Here is a 23754-nt window from a genome sequence, read left to right on the forward strand (position 1 = left end):
CTGGCAGGGCCATAGGCTGACATCATGGAACAATCAGCAGAGTTTTCAAGGTTCGGTTAAAAGAATGTTGGCTATGTGAGCTTTTTTACTGGATTAGCTTTAGCAAAGAGAGATAAGATAAAGCCAGAAATAAAAGAGGGGATTGATTCTAGTTGAAGTGGGGGTGGGGCCAGGAGGGAGGCTCCCAACACCCCCAGAAAGCCCCAGGGACCCATGAACTGCTGCATGCAGACTCAGCCCTCGGCTTCAGTGCATTGTTGACGACATCCTGAGCTGCCCTTGGCTGATTTCAGAACATTCTGAGCCAGGGAGTGGTGGTGCCTATCGGCAAATGTGCAGATTGCCAGCATGCTTGGAACAACGGTGTGTGTTTGTACAAAATGCTTAAAGGACAAGGTAGTTTTATCGAGTTTTTCATTGCTCTGAGGGAAAAAAAAAACAAACCAAACCTTTATACTATCCAAGGTGGACTTCTGGTTTCAACGTGAGAGACAGAGTGAATAGCAGCTTCCCCTTTATCTAACAAATCCAGGGAAATAAATGAATACAAAGCCCAGCTCAGAAGGAGGAGGGGGGTGGGGGAAGTTAGTGGACCAGGGCTTGTGAGCACTCACAGATGGACAGAAGCAGCAGAGGGAGGCTGTGTGGCCCAGGACCGCTGCAGGGGTACCTGCCACAGAAGGTGGGGGAGGGCTGAGGCCCCCCCGCACTTCAAGGTGGTGGAACCTGGGTATAGGGAGGTGCAGGAGCAAGTGACAGGGAATGAACTGACACACCATGGCAGAGGCAGCCAGGCTGGGTGACCTCTCATGCCCCTTATCCCATTCTTATAGGGCAGGCAGAAGAAAGACGGCGATTGCTCACAAGTGCCTGCAGTGAATGTGGGAGCTTGGATCAGAGACACCCAACACCGTTCAGTGGCTGGCTCAGAAGCCCCCCACCTGGCGCTGAAACCCCTGGCAGGTGCCCAGCACCTTGTGTACACGCCCCAGCTGGGCTGTCTGACTGCTGCCTCGTCTTGCGCAGCCCAAGGCGGGTACTAACGCCATGAGAAGAACCTAAATAAACACCCACGCCGCAGCAAAGGATGTACAACTGAGAAAAGAGGTAATGGACTATAATAATAGGGCCTTAAATTCAACATACTTAGTACCCTTAGAGAGGTACGGAAGGGCATCACATTCATAAAAGAACAGGCTATGCTGAAACAAGAACAGGCGACCTGGAAGAGGAATCGGTAAGAGCTCTCGGACGTGGAAATTACAATTGCTGAGGTAAAATCAGTGACGAACCCAACTGTTAAAGAGCCGATGAATGAGCTAGAAGGTGAAGCAGAATGCTCCAGGAATGCAGCACAAAGGCACGAAGATGGAGAATGTGAAAGAAAAGTTAAGAGACGTGGAGAGTAGGGCCAGAAGGTCGCACAGCTGTGTAATCATAACTGCCCCGGGAGGAAAGAATAAAGAGAGTGAAGGGACGCAATATTTAAAAAAGTAAAAATGGGGAATTCTCTGGGAAGATCTCCTGAGGCCTAGATCAAAAAGGCCCACCACGTGCTGAGCAGGATAAAAAGAGACACACTTTAGTGAAATTCCAGCATATTAAAGATCATGAGGAACTCCCGAGAAAATCGGAGAAAGGACAGATACCGAACAAGACAAGAAGCACTAGGTAGGTAGCAGCACTAGATGTGAGAAGAGAACAGAGCACTCTGTTCAAAGTGCCAAGGGAAGAGGACTTTCAATCTGAAAGAAAAACCCAAAACATCACTGAAGAAGGAGGGGAAAACCACACTCACTTCTTATGATGTCAAGAAAGCATGTACGGGGGCGCCTGGGTGGCTCAGTCGGTTAAGCATCTGCCTTCGGCTCAGGTCATGATCCCGGGGTCCTGGGATGGAGCCCCACATGGGGTTCCTTGCTCCGCGGGGATCCTGCTTCTCTCTCTCCCTCTGCCCCTCCCCTCTATTTGTGCTTTCTTCCCCTCTCTCTCTCAAATAAATAAAATCTTAAAAAAGAAAGAAAGAAAGAAAGAAAGAAAGCAAGCAAGCAAGCATGTACAGAAGTGAGGGACTGCCTTCAACTAAAGACTGAGATATATGGCCCCAGAGAAGCCATATGGGGCAGGGCAGGGAAACCAATGTGAATCAGGGGAGGCTTCGCAGAAGAAGCAGGGATTTGAAGAATAAGTTGGATTTTGAGATGCCAAGTTCAATTCAAAAAATGACCTTGAGTGCCTTCTATGAGAAGGCAGGTGGAGCGCTAGGAGCTGGGTTAAAGCAAGGTCATTCCTGGTAGAGAGAGTAAAAGAGCTGGGGAAGGGCCAGCTTGACCAGCGGGGATCGCAGACAAGCAACGGGAACAGACTTTGTTTGGAGGAAGGTCTTAGAGGTGAAAAGATATTAGGGAGAAGTCACATGTTTCACGTGAGAATTGGATGTATAAGTTTTACGGCAGCAAAATGGGGGACCTGGGCATAGAATGATCTTGTAGCACAAGCAAGATGCCTTGTGAGTTCTCTCTGTAGATTTGAAGTTGGGAGGGTCAGGATGGAAAAAAGAAAGGGCAGGAGAAACACCCTTTTAGAGCTTTGTGGGTATTTCTGCTTTCCCCTCAGTCTATCTACATAGATAGGGATTTACATTTTATAAAAATTAGTTTGAGAGACTTTAGCTCAAGCTCTTTAAACGTCCCTGCAGACAGCCCTCCTTCAATAGGTTGAAAGACACTTGGCTTGGGGACAAGCTTCTGGAGAGACCTGGGCAGAATCAATGGTGATGAGGCCCAGGATACACCTTTAGGAAGCTACCTTCTGCTGAGCTGACTGGGCAGCTGGCCCAGGGCACGATTGGAAAGGGGGCGCGATGGGAAAGAGAGAGAGGCAGGAGGTGTCAGGGCTGGAGGGAAAACAGTGGGCGCTTTGCAGATCTCTTAGAGAGTGATTAAAGACCCTCAGGGCATACCACACTTATGCACTGATAACAGTCATCCATTTACTCCTTATTTCCTTCAATCATCCCAACATTCATGCCTACAGCAACGGTTTACTAGGCACCTACTGCGGACCAGCCCCGAGGCTAGGGCTATGGGCAAGAACGAAGAAGACACTCGCTGGCCTTCTGAGTGTTAAGCAGGAGGCTAGTGGGCAGACAAATTTTCATCAGTTCAACAATATTTCTTCCAAGCACTGTGCTAGCTGTAAGGATACAGGAGTAGAAAAACAGATACGGTCTCTACCCTCCTGGAGTTCCCAAATGTCCAGCAGGTCAATAACAATAGGATGTTAACACTGCTGGTTCAAATCTGGAGACAGACATGGGTTCAAATCCTGGCTCTGCCACGTTTTAGCTGTGTGATTTTGGACAGCACCTTTCTTCCTGAGCCAAAGCTTCCTCATCTGAAAAATGGGGATTGTTAATGGTCCTGCCTCGCAAGAGTAAAAGATTAAGAGAGAGGCTGTATGTGCAGTGCTCAGTTCGGTGCCTGGCACCTAACTGCTCCACCATTACTTACAGGCTCTCCAGGAAACACGGCAAACAGCCTCTAACTCCATGAGGAAAGAAAAGAAATGGAAGGGGAGAAAGGATTTACGTTGGCCTTTGTGCAGGAACGGAGCAGACCAGCAAAGGAGTGGGAAGAAAAGGAGAGAGAGAAGCAAGAAGGGAAGTAGGTGGTGATAAAAACAGAATACGAGGCAGTCACAAAAGATCCCACAGTGTATGATTCCACTTATATGAAATGTCCCCAACAGGCAAAGCTATATAGAGAGAAAGCAGATTAGTGGTTGCCTAGGGCTGGGGGCAGGGGGGCTGGGAGGGACTGAGGGGAAACAGGGAGTGACAGTAAATGTGTACAGGGTTTCTTTTTTAGGTGATGAAAATGTTCTAACACTGAATGTGGTGATGGCTGCACAACTCTAAATATACCAGAAACCACTGGATTGTATAATTTAAATCAGTGAATTGTATGGTGTGAATTATACCTCAGTAAAGCTGTCACAAAGAATGGAAGGAAAGAAGGAAGCAAAGAAGGAAGGAAGGAAGGAAGGAAGGAAGGAAGGGAGAGGAAGAAGGAAGGAAAGAAAAGAAAGAAAGGGAAAGAAAGAAAGGAAAGAAAAAAAGGAAGGAAGGAGGAAGGAAGAAGTAGGAGGTGAGAGGAGAGAAATGAGAGAAGCAGGAGATGGTGCCATGGCTCAAGGATCACAAGTAGGCAAAGGGACACCAGGTCCACTCACCTCGACCTTCAGACCTGCCTGGAAGCTGATGCCATCAGGGATGGTTGTCTGGAATTCAGCAATGGTGTAATACTCTTCCTCCACTTGGGGTGGAATGGGAGGCTTGGGCAGGTTGAGACCACGAGGCTGGCACAATTAAACACAGTGCTAAGTCCACGGTAAATCTGTTACCATTGGCTGAAGTGGGGAGGTGCTAAGGGACTGGGGCACACAATCACCCTTGAGGGGTGCTGCTGGACCCATTTGGATTCTAAGGGACAAAACACAGAGGACCACTCAGATCATCATCTCCTAGATGGGTCACTGGCCCACCACCTTCTGAGCGAGGAGAAACATGGGACATTTACTGACAATCATGAAAATCTGAGGCAGGACAATAGTCTCTGAACTCAAGAGGCAGTGAGGGTTGTGGAAAGAACACAGATTTGCAGGTCAGACCCATCTGGGTTGGAAATACTGCTTCTGTGTGCTGTGCGCCTTTGGGCAAATCACTTCCCTTCTGGAGCCTCAGTTTTATCGCCTGTAGAATGGGGATCTACCTGGTGGGTTACTATAAGCATTCAGTAAGTTAATGTCATGAAGCACCCAGTACATTGCATGGCACCCAACTGATGCTTAATAAATGGTAGAAGGCTCATTTTTCAAAGTATTGGTTAGAAAGGTATCTGAAGAATGAAAAATGGAGTATGATAGTAAGTTACCAGAATGGCACCACACACAATATTTGTGCATCATCCGAGCTTAGGTTTCAAGTTACCTTCTTTGATCCAAGACAGCAAAGTGAGCTCAGGAAGCAGAGAGCACGTCTGAGACCTAACTGTCCCAAAGCCATAGGTAACTTGCTTCCCCCCCCCGCCCCGGACCCTAGCCTTTCCCCTGGGGCTGGGACCAGCGCTCGTACAGCCTGCTTCATGAGGCAGCTGTGTGGAGAGGCAAGAGAGCGTCTCTGGAAAGAGCACGGTGGTTGTGAGGGGCCCGTTTCAGGTCAGGGGCTGGCTTCCCGGCAGCAGCGGTCCACTTACTATGGTCATATCCCGGCGAGGAGGCGGTCTCTGCCTCATCTTGGGTGATCCTGTAAAGAGATGAGATCTTATTGCACACAGGTGAAGAATTCTACAGATGCCGTTCCTGAGGGGGACACCAGGAAAGAGCCGTTCTGTCCTGCAGAGGATCTGGCAACACGCTCCGGGCTGGTATTAGTGAGCCGCTGAGACCCTTCTCGTGGGAAGGAACAGCCTGACCAGGAAGGGGCTGCTCAGACTTGGCTCAGGACCCTCAGGACTGCCCATGTGCTGGAGCCACGTGAAGCTTTCCGCGGAGGCCGAAAAGCGTAGGCTTCAGTATAACACGGGGGTGGCTTGCCACCAGTCATCTGACTCTGACCCACAGGCCCCATCTGTAGAAGGGGGATAATGCTGGCCTCCCAGGGCCAGCGCGGAGATGAAAGTCAACAGTACGTACCAGGCGCTTGGCACCTGCAGGGCGTGCAGTATTAAACAATATATAAGCAGAACCAAACAGACTCAGACTGAGGACATCGGGGCTTTTTGCTCTGCAATCGGGCTGCCCTTGCTCAGGGTCTCGGTCAAGAGGATGACTGCAGTGATCCAGGCTCCTGGCTCAAGGCAGAGCATGTGTCACCCCATGAGCTGGCTCAGCACGAGTCCACACAGACGGCTAGTTTTGCAGCTGGGACGTGGAGAGGACTGCTAATCTCTTAAATATCCATCTCCTCTGTCTTCTGTTAGAATTCAATAGCAGGGCGCGTGGGTGGCTCAGCTGGTTGGGCGACTGCCTTCGGCTCGGGTCATGATCCTGGAGTCCCGGGATCGAGTCCCGCATTGGGCTCCCTGCTCGGCGGGGAGTCTGCTTCTCCCTCTGACCCTCCTCCCTCTCATGCTGTCTCTCATTCTCTCTCTCTCAAATAAATAAATAAAATCTTTAAAAAAAAAAAATTCAATAGTAACAGAGTTTTAGCCAGACACTTAGCTGCTACATAAAGGCTGCATTTCACTCCCTTGCAGCTAGGTATTGCCCTGTGACTCAGTTCTGGCCAGTGGGATGTGACAGAGGGCAAAGTGTGTACCTCTACTTCCCCCTGCCTTTTTCATTGGCTGGACGAGGGGGGCGCCATCTTGGACTAGAAAGATGAGGGCAACACAAGATAGACACCATGTAACAAGACTCTTGACTCATGGAGCTTCCATAGCAGCCCTGGACATAGAGCTGGACCACTTTGTGAGAAAGAAACAAACATCTAAATTATTTGAGCCCCTGTTATTGGGGGTGTGTGTGTGTGGAAGGGGGAGGGGGAGTATCTTTGCTCGAGCATCTGAACCTATATCCTCACGAAGACGTGGGGTTTCAGATTCTCATTTGCTCTAGTGTTAATGGGAATCCTCCTGGGCTCTTGTCTGTGATAGAACCACAGAAAGCAGGGACTGGCCAGAACTGCCCCCACCATGGCATGTCAGTGTTTTCTTCTGAGAAACCAGCTGAGCAGAGGATTGAGAAATTCTTGAGTTTCAAGAATTCACTGACTTGTAGCAGTTTTCTGAGCCACTGTAAATAGCTGAAGAAGCCTAGCCGAAGCCTAGCCAGGGGGAAGGCAGGGGACTTTCCCAGCAGTCAGCCTTCCCCCCACCGTCCCCCCAAGCGCAACCAACCAGGACAGGGCCACATGCCTGAGGCTGGGGTCCTGTGCAGGTCGCAGACAATAATAAGGAGGCCTACTCTTAGGTGTGTTGGGAACATTAAACAGAAACATATACATGGGAAGCTATGGAAAGGAAGATGGGTAAAGAACTGTGGTTAGAGTAAACTCAACACAAGGTCAACTTCTTCTGGCTCAGAAGTGAGGCCATGCAGAGGGCACAGGCACTGGAGTCAGGAGGGCCTGGGTTCAAGTCCCAGCCCCACCGTTTACTAGCTGGGTGGCCCTGGACAAACCACCTAATGTCTCTGGGTCCTAATCTGTAAAACAAAAGTAATTTAGTCCCTCAAAAGTCATTACAAGGAGCCAATGAGACTAATTATAAGATTCCCGACACACAGTAGGGCTTGAGAAACAGTAGCTCTCTCGATCACCATGAGATGGTGGGAAAACCATGGTCTAGATTAAGCTACCTAGGATTTCCTGTCTACAGGATATGAGGAGCTCTGAGCATGGAGCCTGGCATGTAGTAGGCATGCAGCCCCCCAAGCACGAGCTTGGTGGGGTTGCGGGGGCGGGGGGTGATCACTCACTCTGCTTGATGTCGCCGTCGGGCACCGGGCGGCCTTCAAACCGGCCGTCCCTCTGGTTGTTGAGCAGCTCCCTGTCCCGGCCCACTGAGCTCTGCTGCCGGGAAACTCCGTCCAGGTCGAGGACGCCGGTGTGGGCTGAGGAGCCAGGGCCCAGCTTCGGGGGTAAGGGCTCCCCACTGTTCTTCTTCAGGTAGGAGGCTGGGGCCCAGCCCTCTCTGCCCTGGTACCTGGGAGGAGGAAGGATGCTGGACAGGCTGCTCGACCAGGTCCCTGGGAAGAAGCTGTGCTTCACATCCCAGATGGCAGAAGCGATGGGCCAGAGGCTGGCACACCCCTTGCTGCCCTCAGCTCGGCATTCAAGGCCTTTCCAACCCGGCCTCTGCCGGCCTCCCAGCCTCAACCCTCACAGCAACCTCCATGTCCTTCCCACCCCGTAAGACTTGTAGTCTCCCCAATGCACCACCATCTTTCACTTCCCCAGCCTCTGCTCTTGGAAACCCTGTGTCAGGAAAGCCCCTTCCCACTCTCCTCCCTGCTCTTCTTTCCCAGCTCTGCTTAATTAATGTCATTTCCTTTCTCAAGCCTTTCCTGAACCTCAAAGAGAACGAAGCCCTCCCTCCACAGTGCCCCACTGCCTCCCGCACACACCACCCCCCCAGCACCTATGACACATGGCGACACTGTCTCCCCAGTGAGAACACACAGGCCTGGGGCAGAGCTGGCACTTGATCGATCTCTGTGTGGCGACAGCCTCGGGGCCAGTGAACGGAATGAAGAAATAAAAGGACAAGTGGACAATCTGCCCACGGGCCTGGCAAAGGCGAGCAGCCATAAAGCACCTGCTACGCTCGCTGCCCTGTTACCGTCACTGCAGCAATGACAGTGATGACAATGATAACTGGCACCTAGTGGGTACCTCCTGTGTACCAGTCTGTTCCACTTTATAGCTGGGGACGTATTTCATCCATCCAACCCTGAGAGGCGGCAGAAATGGATTCAGACCTCGTCTCTGCTCCTAACTAACCTCTGCGTGTCGCTGCCTCTTCCCAGCAGCCCCTGCTTCTGGCACAAAGCCTGGCACGGGCAGGGCGGGCTCCGGTCACATGGGTTAACAAGTAGACTAAGCGTGTTCCCTTCAGAGGGGAACGAAGCCAGTCAGGGTCTGGTTGCAGGGCTTGCTAAGAATCAGCTGGCCGTCCCTGAACTGCACAGAGACCGAGACCCTGACAGATAGCTCACTGAATTCCAAAGGAACTCAATGAGTGAGATGATCACTTAAGTCTCTGCACAACGGAGCTCGGTTTAACAGCATAACCGGAGGGGTCCATCTGGACCAGAGGAGCACCGGAGCCCACTCGCACCAGCTCGTGACAGTCAACTGTGTCCATCTCTTCCAAACCCCACAGTTACTGACATTGCATGGATGGCCCGAAATCACCTGATGGGAGTATTTACACCTATAGAAATTGGCAAACACCACAACTCAAGGGCAGCATTCCCTTGGAGAACTGGATGTTAACTATTTACAAGCATGCCACTGGTCTGACCCACAAAACAGGTGCCCATGCCTTTGGGGACAGTTAAATAGACCTAAATGACTAGAGATGACATATGGCAAGGCCAAATCTCTTGTCAGGAATCACTTTAAGAACTAAATGGCATTGTGTTTCGATGACAAAAAGTTCCTTTATAACTGGAAGCCAATTTCTAGGAGAGAGGAATCTGCAGAATTTGATGTCTTTCAATCTTAAAATACTCTCTGAGAGGGAGTAAATCTTGTCCTCACTGGAAAACGTCATGCTACATCCGATCCAGGCCCTCAGTACGAAACAGCTGACTGTCTGAGGTCACAAAGCCGTAAGTACAGCAACACATGCAGAAGTGAGTGGCTCTGGGTGAGAAAGGTACTAGTTTAAATCCGGGCTCTGTCTCTTTCCAGCTTCAGTTGAACCTTCAGATGATGGCACGCCTCACTGATGTCCTACCGCAACCTCATGAGGGACCCAGTGAAACCACTCCTGATTTCTAGAGCCATGAAATTTTGGGATAATTGTTATGTAGCTTACACCACCTATACTTATGTTAGGTGTCACTGTCCCCACTCCTGCTTCAAACCTCAGTTCCTCAGCACCCCCTCTCAGGAAGCCTTCCTGACCCCCGGGCTGAGGAGCCCCTCTTCGGTGCTCCAGATCCCCACACATGACCACCCTGCCCCATAACTGAGCCTGATTTCTGTGCCTCTGCTGTGAACAACTATGTCTTTCTCATTGTCGACTCCCCAACTCCCAGAATAGGGCTTGGCCCGGAACACATTCTTGGTGTGTGTGTGTTGAGTGAATGAACGAAGTGCCACAGGCTTGGCCCCCTATGAGTGGCCCTAATGCCCTGCCTCACATCGCTGCACAGACACCAGGTCCCAGGGACCTCAGGCTTCTTTCCTTGCTCTAATTTCTTGTGGCCACAGCCGCCTACTAGGGTGACCAAGGAGGGGTGCCCAGGACTTTCATTACCAAAACTGGGAAAGTGCCAGGCAGGCCAGAATGAGTTGGTCACCCTATATAATCATGGGGTGCTGATTCATCACGTCGTGAAAGAGCTGTGACAGAGAGCTTGAAAGCCGGTCTCCTGCTTTTACTACTGGATTCTGAGATGAGGACACATGATCAGCTCAAGGATGAGTTACAGTCCCTGTGGTGTTATGCATCGTACTGGTCTCAGAGCAGGGACTGGGGTGGGAAATCGCCCACACAGGGCAGCACAGCTTCTCCTTATGAGAAACACGTGCAGGTAGAAACCAGTCTAGCTCAATGGGGTTACTGCCATCTGTGTGTTTGGAGGTTTTGCTTATTATGGATTTTTAGAGAAGGATCTGGATAGGGAGGGAGGCCAAAGGGCACCGAGGAGAAGCATCCTTTTATGGCTCAGGTGAAAACCTTATCCCATCCATCTGCAATCACATGTAGACCTCTGGGCACCCAGAGACCCTGTGACCTGAAACCCATCCAGCTGCAGCAGGTACCTGATCTTCCACCAGCCTTCCAGGTTTTTCTGGATGACCTCCACCACGGCCCCTCTCTCTAGATTCATTTCATCCTGGTCGCGAGCTGTGTACGGGTAGATGACTGTGTACTTCTCCTCTGTGGGAACAAAGGGATGCTGGGTTAAGTCAAGGACCATGAGAGTCCTGAGATGCTGATGGCCAAGGCTGTGATCCACGAGATGCCTTGCCCATCAGAGGGAAGGATTTCCTCCAGAAATTTCTGGGGACCATCTAGGCCCTCATTTGGGTCTGGATGACCCTGTGCAAGCAGGAACAGGATGCAGGACAAAGGTCAGGTCCCAATCCTTCTGAAATCCCTCAGTGTCACACATTCATCCTCACCTTCCTCAAAGCTGTGCTTCAAGATCACCTTCCTGGACCTTGCTTTATGCAGTATTCAGACCCATGGCATCCTCATCCCCCTTACCTAGGTTTATTTTCTCCCCCATACCAGGAATTGCCTTCTAACACAGCATATAATTTACTTATTTATTGCATTTTGTGTCTGTGCTCCTTGCTAGAATATAAACACCATGAAGGTAGGGATTTGTGTCTGTCTCATTCATTTCTCTGTCTCTAGCACTGGGCATGGCACCGGGAACACTGTGTAACTGTTTAATTAGTCAATATTTAGTAAATGAAGGGCCTGGTGAGAGTCACCTTGCTCATGCCAGAGGGGGTTAACTCTTCTGTGGCTCCTCCACAGTTCCTGCTGGTAGAGGGGTCAGGGATGAGCTGGACTTTTGGCAGCAGATAGTTTCAGGCTGAAATCACTATCAAGGGGGTGACAGCAAGTAACTTTCTTTCTTTTTAAAAAATTTTAAAAGATTTTATTTATTTATTTGAGAGAGAGTGAGAAAGAGAGAGAGAGAGAATGAGCAGGGGGAGGGAGAAGCAGACTCCCCGCTGAGCAGGGAGCCTGACATGGGGCTCCATCCCAGCACTCCAGGATCATGACCTGAGCCAAAGGCAGACACTTAGCCGACTGAGCCACCCAGGCGCCCCATCTTTCTTTTTTTTTTTAATTTTTAAAGCAATTTTGCTACCTAGCTGGTAACTGATCTTGGTTTTTCATTAATTATTTTCAAGCCCCTGGATCCAACCATGCCTGAAGCTTCAATTTTATTTTGAATGTTTTGGGTTTTTTTATTGAGATATAATTGACATTTAACACTGTCTCAGTTCTAAGTGTGCCACATCATGATTTTATATATAAACACACACACATATATACATATACACACATATGGTAAAATCACTGCCTGCTTCAATTTTCATTAATGTAACTGGGTCACTCTCCATGGTTCCCCACTCTTTCCCCTCCAAGCCACGGGACCACTGCTCAGGCTCTGCTGGGAGACTGCTCATTGTCACACTCGGGCAGGGTCCTCGCGAGAACAAGAGAAGAGCTCCCGTGCTCCACCCTGTCAGCAGTGACTGCTGAGACAGAACGGATGCGTGTCCCAGCGGACCCAGGCAAGGAGAGGAAAGGGCTTTCCTGTTTTGGTTACGTTCCAGCCCCCAGGGAGTGACTGAGCCAGCTGTGGGCTGTGGGTGTTGACGGCAGGTCTCTCTTTGGGAAAACACCACAGGCTGCCTGTGGCCTGTCCAACTGGTGTCGAGGGAGGCGGCAGACACACGGGGAGTTTATTTATTGGTTGATCTAGCCCACTGACCTGCTCTGTGGGGGCTGAACTGACTCGAGTTACACAGATCCCATGTACAGCAGAGTTAGCTGTTTCCCTCACTCATGGTGGCTGCAGGGTGGGGTGTGGGAGCTGTGAGGGTGCAGGGGGGTCATGCAAGCCCGCAGATGCATGGCAGTTCTATTTGGTTGGGGGGGAAGGGGTGCTGCCTGGGTCCTAGACTAAATACAGGCAGTCCTGTGGGCCCTGGACTCCCGTGGGGCCCGATCCTTCAGCTGAATTACACAGGGACAGTCTCCCTGGGCTCCATGAAACACTCAGCGATCCCTAACAAAGCTCAAGGTGGGACACCACGCAGACTGCTGGCAGGTGCCCGCTGACCCTGCCTGCTTCGCGGCCGTCTGCTCTTCCTCTGCTGGCGCCACCAGCCTCTGTCCACACAGTCTGGGTAAGGTTGACCTCACCACTGCCCGGGGGAGGGGGAGCACGCGTGACCCTGCCCTGGCCAAAGTGCTGTATTCCCCTGGCCACTGTGATGGGTTCAGGGACAGCATGTGACCCAGGCAGGTCAGTCAGCCCCAGTCCTAGGCCTTGTGTTGAAGAAGCACTTCCTTGGGTGGGTATCCCTGAATCCCTGAAAGGTATCCGGAATTGCTGTCATGAGAAAACAGTGTCAGCAAGGCCGACAGCAGAGCAGAGGTGGGGAGAGGGAGTCCCAGGTCCCGGCAACGTTTTCAAGCCCCCGGATCCAGCCATGCTTGTAGCTAGTCCTTTCCCAGACTTTTCAGGTATGAGCTAGTACACTTTCCTTTTTGCTTAGGACAGTTTGACATGGCTTTCTTTCCCTCATAATGTGTCTGATGACAGAAACAGGTCACTGGCTCAGCATTAGAGAGGCCCCAGGCATTATTTTTTAACCTGGGAAACTTTAGAGCCCCAGGCTGAGAAAGACTGCCCAGACCTACATGCCAACACACACAGGGTACAGACAAGGTCAGTTCCTCACATGCAACAGGCACGGGCAGTCCCCGAGCAGGAAGGCACATGCAGATGCAGGGACCCGGCTCCAAACACCGACCAGGGAAGAAACCCCCAAGGTAGGCACCTTGACGCCAGCTGATGGCATACAAGTCCCCCAGAGTCCGGCGGCGGCCCACGGGCCGGGGCAAAGACCAGTACCTCCACGAGACTGGACAGGCAGCATGTGGAGGTGAAGGGCAGAAGGCAGAGGTGAGGGGAAGGCACTTCCAGTGTCTGGAGGCAAAGGGGACACCAAGCACGTGTTCCCATTTAGGAGTAATTATTTCTGAGCCTATGCCAAGCCCCAGGTGTCTTAAAAGGACCAAGTTCTTGAGTATTAACCTTGGACTTGGGTGCAGAGGCCACCATGGACATAATTCTATTCCTAGCATGACTTACAAAGAGGCACTAAGGGAAGCCCTTGTGTCAGGGCGAAGAAAAATGTACAGACTTAGGAAAATGTGGTATCTCTCCCATCTTCTGGCTGTGTGACCCCAGGCAGGTGTCTCTACCTCTCTGAGCCTGTCTCCTTATCTGTAAAATGGGGTTAATCATCAATCCCATTACAGAGGGATGCCCGTAATGGTCATCATTAACTGTCGAAGGGAGCTACAGTTTCAATGCAGTACATCACAACCCCTGAATCTGAGTTGATTCTTTTAGTTGGCCCAGCCCCTAGTGCCTGGAGGGCCCCACAAAACTGAGCAAACCAACAGACGTTTTACTCTGAGGGGTGCTGGCCCTAATAACGCTAGATGCAAAGCCACATACACATTTGTTTGTTAACCTTTGAGCACAGAAATATCCCCCTTCTTCTCACCCACTTTCCTGATAAACACAGAAATGGTTTTGTGCTTTCCCCCAAACAGTCGGCTAAAAGCCCCAGATGTTCAACCCGGGATAAGGCACAGCTGTATATTAACTGTTCCTGGTTATTTACTGTTTCAGCTTCTTTGGCAAATGCTTTGCATATGGAACCTCATTTAATTAAGAAAAAAAATCCCATGATATAGACATCATCACTTCCACTTTTAGAGGAGGGGGCTAAGTAGGGACAGGTTAAGCTGCTGGCCCGACTCAGCCCGTAATGGTGCAGCTGATTCACATTCAGGCCTGTCTGGCTCTCAAAACCTTGTGTTTATTAGCTAAGATGAGCTTGTCCTCTGGCTTCAGGAATGCTCCTAGTGGGGAAATCGGGAGTCAGTTGGGTGGTAGTATTTCTGGCTTTGCAGGAACTACCCTTCGGGACACTTGGTGGGTACATTCTCCTAGAAACGGAAGTGTGTGTGTGTAAGTGGAGAGGGTCCCCCTAATCCCGATGCCCGGGTCACTGAGAAAGCACAGAAAGCTTATAGAAAGCTTCAGCTGTCTTGCAGATGAGCTGGTAGGACCCCAGCGTCCTGGCCACCAGCACAGTTCAAGGAAGGACAGTGAGGTGCAGATGGTGATCAGCCTGGGGCCCTCCTGGGGTCCCATGGAGGTGTTGGGGCCCCAGCTCTGGCCAGGCTCACCTGGGTTGGCTCCCAAAAGCCCCTAAGAAAGGGCAGGCTTGCTGTCAGCCCCAACCCCATGGCCTGGCTTCATGTCCTGAGCCAGCGAGCCAATGAGCCTTGGGGGCAGAGGCTGAAGAGCAGGGACGGGCTGGGTAAGGAGGTCCCTCCATGGGTGATGGGACCAGCACAGGTCTCTCCGGCAAGCGCAAGGCTCCAGCTCCTTCCTACCTTCTTCGGGCTGTAGGGAAAACTCATCCTGCATACCGTCCTGCCCTTCCAGGCAGGTTGCGGGGACCCAGCCTTGCTCTTCGGCAGTGCTGACGAACCACCAACCTGGGAAAATGAGAGTGCAGGCTGAGGTTAGTTGGGTTAGGCGTGAAGTCTGGGGGTCGGAATATAGTAACACGTTCAGCCACTACATAAGTCAACGCTCAGGGTAGGGCGAGAAAGTCGCCATTTTATTGTGGAACACAGCTCCCCGTGTTAACTGCTCAGGGCAGCCTAACAAGAAACCCACTCCTGAGTCTGGGACAGGGGACTGAAAGGTCATCCTGAATGACGACAGTAAAGAACGTAGCTATCTGCACTAAGGTGTGCAAGGCACTAACCATTTTACTTGCACTATTTTGTCTAATTTTCACATTATCGTCCCCATGGCACAGATGAGGAAACCTAGGCTCTAAGAAGTGAGTAGACTTGTCCAAGTTCACACGGCTTAGGCAAGAGCTGCTGGGTGCAGCCAGGGCTGTCTGATGCTGAAGCCACTGTTCTAATGACTTGGCCGAGACACTGATTGTGCATTTGCTCACGTCAGGGTCAATCTGGCTGCAGTGTCACTGCTGAGAGGCCTCTCACCCAGACCCACAGGCCCTCCTTCTTTAGAGAAAGAGCTCGTACCCTGTGGTGGACAGAATCATGACTCGCCAAAGATGTCCGTGTCCTAATCCTCGGAACCTGTGAATATGGTAAATTACGTGGCACAGAGGAATTCAGGTTGCAGGCTGGGACTAAGGTCGCAAAGCAGCCAAACTAAAATAGGGGGCAATCTGGGATGATCTGGGTGGGCCCCATGTTATTATAGGGAGGGCAGAATAAGTCGAGGGAGACGCGGCTGCGGAGGAGACAAGAAAGGGGCAGCACGGCTCTGAAGACGGAGGCAGGGACCATGAGCCAAGGGATGGGGTGGCCTCTAGACACTGGAAAAGGCAAAGAAGCAGATCCTCTCCAGAAGCTGCAGATGGGAACTCAGCCTTGCCAACCCCTTGATTTTAGCCTAGTGGGCCCCATTTTGGATTTCTGACCTACAGAACTGTAGGATAATTATGTTGTTTGAAGCCACTAAGTTTGTGGTAATTGGGCACAACGGCAATGGTAAATTAACACATGGCCCAACTGGCTCTGCAGAATATAAATGGAAAAACAGGATCTGGGGGCACCTGGGTGGTTCAGTTGGTTGAGCATCCGACTCTTGGTTTTGGCTCAGGTTATGATCTCAGGGTCCTGGGATGGAGCCCCACGCTGGGCTCCACACTCAGCGGGGAGTCTGCTTGGGATTCTCTCTCTCTTTCTCCCTCTGCCCCTCCCCCTGCTCACATGCATGCTCTCTCTAAAATAAATAAGTAAATCTTAAAAAAAAAAAGGAAAAAGAAAAACAGGATTTGTTCCCCAAGGTCACACAGCTCCAAGCCCTGGACACCCCAAAAAAGAAGAGAAGGAAGGGGCAGACTACTGAGCAGCCTTCCTGGTCTTACAGGGAGGCCTTTGCTTTTGACCTCCCTGAAGTGCAAGTCAGCTGCTTTAATCAACTGGACACTCCTTTTAAAATATAAGTTTTGGGAGGGCGCCTGGGTGGCTCAGTCGGTTAAGCATCTGATTCCTGGTTTTGGCTTAGGTCATGCTCTCAGGGTTGTGGGATTGAGCCCTGCACTGGGCTCCACGCTTGGCAGGGAGTCTGCTTGGGACTTTCTCTCTCCCTCTCCCTCTGCTCCCCCCCAACTCTCTCAATAAATAAACAAATCTTAAAAAAAAATAAAAAACAAAATACAAGTTTTCGTGGCTGGGAACTGTGTGCATGTGTATGAGTGAGTGAACGGGGTGGACAAATACAGAAACTAGAAGGTATGTCATATGTCTTCCTAAGAACTCCTATTTGTAGGTATTTGTGTGGGGGTTAAGCAAACTGTCACAACAGAACAACAATGACAGCAATGTGCGCCAGACTGGGTCAGCGCTTCACATCTGCTTCTGACAGGCTGGATCCTCACACTAGTTCTGTGGTGGCATGCGGCTGCCCCATTCTCCAGATGAGGAAGCCGAGGCTCAGGGAGAGGTCACAAGGAAAGCGCCAGAGCCAGGATTCAAACCTAGGTGGTCCTAGCCTCAAAGTCTCAGCTCTCAACCATCTGCCCTAATCCCTCCTTGTTGCTAGGGGGAGAGTAAATTGCCATGGCCAGTTTGGAGGCAGATCGTTTGGCAGTATCTTAAAATTCAAAATCTGTGTACGTATGTTTCTGTACTATGTCTCGTATCTAACCTAAAGAAACACTCACCAGTGTGCATGCATACATTGTTCACGCGAGAGAAAAACACGGTTTATTCAGATCAAATAGTATGTAGATATTGAAGGAATAAGAAGAGCTAAATGTTGACTAGAAAGCAGGTTGCAGATCAAAATGATCAAAATGTAACAGAATGATACCACCGGGGTTAAAAAAACTACAAAATTATATCAACACACGCAAAATATAGTGTGTGCATATGGTTCTACATCTACACATGGGCACATATGTGCAGACATGTAGACATATAGACCACATACAAACACACATGTGTATACATGCATATGCATGAAGACACACACATACATATATGTGTATGTGTTTATACAATTATCAAGAAGGATTCATAGTAAACTGATAGAAAGTCTATCTGGGGTTTGGAAAGCAGACTAAGGTTGAATGAAGCCAGTGGAAAGGACAGATTTTAACTTTATCATTAATGTTTTAAGAAGAATGTGTCCACATATTACTTGGGTCAGTAAAATATAATTAAAAATAAATGTTGCCAGTTTGTTGGCCACTGGAAAATGTGACCTTCTGTGGGCCCCATTTCCTCCACTGCCTCTGGACATACCAGGCTTCTCCTCAGGAACCCCATCCTAGCTCCTACTCTTCCCCCAGCAACGTGTTCTTCCCGACTTCAGGCACACAGGCTGCTGGGGGGCGGGGAGGGGCTGCCTTCCTTAGTCCCTGCGGGGCATCCTAGCCACACCCATAATCTGCATATACTCATTCCCAATAATTAGATCATCTGCATATACTCATTCCCAGGAATTAGAGAGTCACCTGGCCTCGGAGCCAGCTGGAACTGTTTGGAATTCCAGCTCTGTAACTTGTCGTGAGATCCTGGGTGAATAAGCACAGTACTTGGAGTCTTGTTTCTTCAGCTGTGATGCGGGATGGCAGTTGCTGTATTAATTAAAGAATTTGGTTGGCTAATGCTGATCTCATGACTAATGGTAACATGATCCAGATGCTGCTGCAAACATAGTCTTTCCTCTCTATTTGTTGGCCCATAACTAGCCACTGGGGTGTCACAGACATTGGCCTGCTAATGATATTATTAGGCAATGTCACATTTTAGGCACAACGAAGCCAGTGGGTTTATGCCACTTCTTCCTGGAGAGAATCTGCTCATCCCTACTCCTTGCTCTTTGCCTTCAGTGGTGCCAGTGGTTGCTTTGTGGCTAAGGAAGGCAAGAGGAAAGGAAACCCACATTCCTGAGGACCTACTGTGTGCTGGGCCTAGGTGTAGGCACACGCTAGGTAGCATCTCATTTGATCCTTGTAACAGTTCTTTGAAGTAGAAGCTTTCTCTATTTTCTATTTTTTTAAAGATTTTATTTATTTATTTGACAGAGAGAGCAGGAAAACAAGCAGGGGGAGTGGGAGAGGGAGAAGCAGGCTTCCTGCTGAGCAGGGAGCCCGATGAGGGGCTCGATCCCAGGACCCTGGGACCATGACCTGAGCCGAAGGCAGATGCTTAACGACTGAGCCACCCAGGCGCGCCCTCTATTTTTTTTCTTTTCTTTTTTATTTTATTTTATTTTATTTTATTTATTCCTAAGAGACAGAGAGAGAGAGAGAGAGAGAGAGAGAGAGAGAGAGGCAGAGGGAGAAGCAGGCTCCCCGCTGAGCAGGGAGCCCGATGCGGGACTTGATCCCAGGACTCTGGGATCATGACCTGAGCCAAAGGCAGATGCTTAACCATCTGAGCCACCCAGGCGCCCTATTTTTTTTCTTTTAAAGCTTTATTTATTTATTTTTGAGGGAGGGGGGGTGGAGGGGTGGAGGGAGAGGGAGAAGCAGACTCTGGGCTGGTCGTGGAGCCTGACAGAGGGCTTGATCCTACGACCCCCCGAGATCGTTATCTGAGCCCAAACCAAAAGTCGGACACTCAACCGACTGCGCCACCCAGGTGCCCTGAAGCTTTTTCTATTTTGCATATGAGAGAATGGATGGCCAGAGAGAAGCAGCAAGCTGGACTGCTGTGAAATGCAGAGTTCAGATGGAAACTCAGGCTAAGTGTCTGATCATACCACCTTCTGTCCCAGACCTGGCCAGTGTACATGACCAGGGGTCCTTGTGATGACAGGTGGGCCAAGGAGACAGGTGATGTGTCCATCCCACCAGAGCCCACAGCTGATGGAGCCTTCACGGAGACTCCCGTGGTAACCAAAGGCAAATTTCCAGTGGGATGCTGGACTCCGTGTCTCCAAGTGCTTTGCAACCAGAAGACACATTCATGAAAAGCGACCCTCAGAATAAATCAGTAACAACTGATCCAACAGGATGCTGGTGAGTTGTGACCAAGTGGGATATTTGAGCCCTGTGATCAAACAGGAGTAGCTTTCTAAGAGGGTGTCAGCTAGATCTGTGGAAACTGCCCAGCTCAGGTCAGCCACTGCAGTTTCTGTGTTTCCAAATATCTCCTGTCCTAGGGGCTTGGTGACAGTGTAGGGCAGGGAGGGAGGTGGCTTGGTTCCTCTACCTGACTCGTTCTTCTCGATGATGTCCACCACCTGCCCCACGCTGAGGCTGATCTCCGAGCTCTCCTGCTTCTGGTAGTCTGCCACCACCACATACTGCTCCAGGACCATGGGGTCCACTGAGGTCAGGTCACCCCCTATGGATATAAAACCTTATCAGATGTCACCTCTAGCCACCACCCCACACATGAAGGAGCAGGAGCCCGGGGAGTAGGGTGGGTCAGGAGAACACTTCAAAGACAGAAAGAAGCTATTATAGGATTTATCGCAAAGGTCACCTCATCTATTCATTATTTTCTTAATTTGCTCATGCAACCACCAAAATCTACCAAGTGCCTATTCAATGCAGACACTGTGTGAGCCACTGGGGATTCAGAGTTCGTCAAGATTATGGTACCTGCCCTGAAGAAGCTGACGGCCTAGTGGGAAAGTGCATTCACTCGTATCAATCTTCCCTTCCATCCATTCATCCCTCTGCCATTACTCATCCACCCGTCATCCATCCATCCATCCAAAATTCACTCATCTATGAATTCATGAAGTCACCAGTGATATTCCAGACACTCTATTAGGTGCTGGGGGGGACTAAAGTGAATGAAACAGATACGACTCCCAGTCTCAAGTAACTTCATGTAGTTGGGGAGACAGACACATGAACAGATCTATATAATCATAAGTATACAGGATAATGTAAGTATTGGTTTTTGATAGCTGCATTGCTGGAGACAACCTAGGATGCTGGACCAAGAATGATCGGGAAAGGGGATGTCACATTCAATGGGGTGGTCAGCAAGACCTCCCTAAGAAGGGGACATGAATAGGAGACACGAGAGAATGGGGAAAGAATGATGCAGGCAGACTCTCAGATAGGAAGGGGCCTGGGAGGAGGCCAGGGGGCTGAGCCCAGTGAGCGAGGAGAGCAGTCCTGTATGAGGACACACAGCTAGGCATGGGTCAGAACAGGCAGGTAAGAAGTTTGGATTTTTTTTTTAACCCTCAAGGAGAAAGCCACTAAAGGCCTTTAAGAGGGAATGACAAGTGCAGATTTACATCTTTAGAAAGATAATTCTGGCTGCCACATGGAGCGTGGATTAGAGGCTGGCAAGAAAGAAAGCAGGCAACCAGATGGAAGGTCATGGGTTTGTCAGGCAGGAGACGATGGTGGCTTTGGACCAGGGCAGTGGCAGCGGGAAGAGAAGGGCGTGGACAGGGGCTCCAGGAGAGGCTGTTTCCACAGGATGCGATGTGGACGGGGCCTTCTGGAGTTGTGAGGTCCTGGTTGAGTACTAAGACATACCTGATTAATAAAGGAAGATATCCTACAATATGGGTGATGTAAAGGGACATCTAAGTTCAGAGACTCCGAAGAGAAGGGAACAGGCCTTTGAGAGTAGCAGACTGAATGGGATGGGAGGGCAGCCTGACATTTGTGGCCACAGGGCCCTGGTTTTGTGAAAGTCCTGATTCACAGTATTCCCTCTTATTGTTACCATAAACAACTGAAATATCCAGGAAATCCCACATTCCTGTGTCCAAACAAACCCAGTAATGGAGTGGTGTGCAAGGGCCAGCTCACCCTAGGCAATTTTGCGCACCCCTTCCCAGCTCTATCAGGTGACGCCTTGCTGGTAGCTTGAAATTGGCCACAGCGGGAGTATTTACACCATGGATACTGGCAAATGCTACAAAGCAAGGCTCTTGATCAGAAAGCTGGTTGTGAAGTTATTCACCAGCATGCCAGGGCACCCCAGCCTCTGGCATCCAGAAGCAGAACAAAAGCCCTTTGTTAGAACCATGTGCTCTGAATCTCTGATGTGGAAAACCAGAATAGGCCATTGTAGCAGGATGAAGTGTCACCGAGTCTTGGCTCTTCCCAGCTGAGGATAACGGAGGGAAACAGGAGCCAGCGAGGGGCCCAGGGCCACCCTGGGCGCAGAAAGTATGGGAACAGAGAAAGAGAGCAGAGAAGAGAGACCTCGGAGATGTAGACCGAAGGTTCGGGAGCAGGTCGGGAGGGAAGGAGCCTCGCATGAATGCCCATCACAGGCTACACATCATACATAAACTATGTCAATGCAACCATCCTGGAAGGCGGGTACAGCCACCCCCCTTTAATAGACAAGAAAAGAGAGGCTCCAAGACATCAAGTGACCTGCCTCGGGTCCCACAGCTGGATGGTGACAAAGCGGGACTTGAACCAGGTCCACCCGGCTCAGAGGCTCTCCGGTGTGGTAGGGGCACGGTGTGGGTAGGTGAGGAAAGAAAAGATGCTAGGGGAGGAAGGGTGGTCTGAGGCCCGTTTGCTTTCCTTCCCCGTGGGTCCCCACGAGCACCCCCCGGGGCCAGTCAGGCTGGGTCTGATTTCCTTGCGTCTCTTTGGGCTATCTTCTCTCCTCTTCCAGCACCTCCCCCAAGGTCAGGCTGCAGGGCTAACTTCCTCCTGGCCTCCAGCATGACAATGCACCCCAGCCAGCCCAGCCACTCGAGCCATTCGGGAGTAGCCTTCGAGCAGGCTGGATACTGCCCCTCCCGCTGCCCCCATGAGATCAGAAGCTCCTGACAGCAGAAGTGTCGACGGTGTCCTGAACCGCCAGGCACTGTGCCCACAGAGGTCCCATCACGTGAGGGAGGGGAGGCAGATGCTGGCTTGCTGGAGGCTCCTGGCCCCTGTGAGCTGGGGACAATCTCCCCAGGGGATGCAAGAGGTAGAGACCAGCGTCTATAGCTTTCATCCCAGGATACAGCCTGCCTTAGGGATCCCAACGCCAGGAATGCAGCTACCCGTCTAATCTGGCGCTCAGGTGGGCTGTCTCCAGGCAACTGTGCTTCCTTGTCTCTCAACCCGACAGAAAGAACTGGAGAGACAGGAGAAAAGCAGCCACTACACAGTCAGGTAAATCCGCAGAGATGTGCCCAGGTCTTCCCCGCACCAGGTCAGGGGGCTGGGTCAGTTGTGCTCCTGCCTGGGGGTTCTCTGCTGCCACCTGGAGGCAGGTCTGGATTCTTGCTCACCCAGCCACAGGTCTGATGCGGGTGGACCTTCTTTATAGCATCCCGTCACCTGACTCCTCTCCCCTCCTCACGGAGCCCCATGCTCTGCACCAGGGTCTGAGTGAGGATTCTTTGGGATGGTGGTGGTGGGGGAATGGCATGTGTAACTGGTCTCCATCCTGCCCCTCTGGTGTGTCCTCCATACTGCAGAGTGCTCGCTCCAAAAATGCTACTCTGACCACGCTGCTCACTGCTCAGCACCTGGTATGGCTCCCCACTGCCCTCAGGTTCTCTACAACCTGGGCTCTGCTGGCCTTTACGGTCTTGTCTTTTGGCTACCTTACCCCTGGCGTACCTATAAAACCGGAAAGCGTGAAGGTGCCTTTGCATAGGCTGTTCACAATGCTCGGGATGCCTTCTCCTCTCCCCTGCATTCACGTGGGGACCACCTAATCTTAGCCTCCTAACTGGTCTCCTGCCCCAGCCCTGACTGCCACAATCTGGTCTTGACACAGCAGCTGCAGTGATCCTTTCCAAAGCTGTGTAAGATCGTGCTCCTCAAAGGTCACGACCCTGCAATGGCTCCACCTCACTCGGGAAAAGCCCAGTGGCCTACGGGGCCCCGCCCAAGCCCTCTGGTCATTTCTTCTGCACGCTCCCCAAGGTGGCACGGGTAACTGCACGGTTCAGGTTCCTGCTCCAGTGGCATCTCGCCAACGAGATCTTCTCTGACCACTTTGCTCTGCCTCACCTAGTTTTTTTTTTTTTTAAGATTCACATATGTTTAATGTATATAAAGGCAAGAAAAGGAGAGTCCCGAATTCAAGAGCAATATTCTGTATAATTTATATGGTGGGGTTGAGTGCCTCACCTAGTTTTATTTCACCACAGTGTTTAAAAAAATCACAGATTCTGTGTATTTACTTGTTTCCTTGTTGTCTGTCTTTCCACTCTAGAACATAAGCCCCATGAGTGCAGGGACTCAGTCTCCTGTTTACTGTTGGATTCCCTATCCAAAGGCTCACGGGCCCATGGTCT

At 50.7% G+C, this 23754-nt stretch overlaps 1 protein-coding gene across 2 annotated transcripts in view; it reads right to left on the reverse strand.

Moving 5' to 3' along the window:
• The window catches only part of SH3PXD2B (SH3 and PX domains 2B), a 102350-nt gene that overhangs the window by 9294 nt on the left and 69302 nt on the right, over nt 1–23754 (reverse strand). Inside the window, exons 7-13 of one of the 2 annotated variants that reach the window (XM_032403718.1) lie at nt 19728–19862; nt 14907–15011; nt 13271–13354; nt 10499–10616; nt 7480–7706; nt 5256–5305; nt 4234–4359 (exon numbers count right to left, since the gene is read on the reverse strand). In XM_032403718.1, the coding sequence (XP_032259609.1) occupies nt 4234–4359; nt 5256–5305; nt 7480–7706; nt 10499–10616; nt 13271–13354; nt 14907–15011; nt 19728–19862 (845 nt within the window). The remainder of the gene's footprint in view (nt 1–4233; nt 4360–5255; nt 5306–7479; nt 7707–10498; nt 10617–13270; nt 13355–14906; nt 15012–19727; nt 19863–23754) is intronic. The other variant, XM_032403719.1, reaches the window with a different exon arrangement.

Source organism: Phoca vitulina, unplaced genomic scaffold (genome assembly GCF_004348235.1).
Source record: "Phoca vitulina isolate PV1807 unplaced genomic scaffold, GSC_HSeal_1.0 scaffold6, whole genome shotgun sequence".
NCBI classification, from domain to species: Eukaryota; Metazoa; Chordata; class Mammalia; order Carnivora; family Phocidae; genus Phoca; species Phoca vitulina.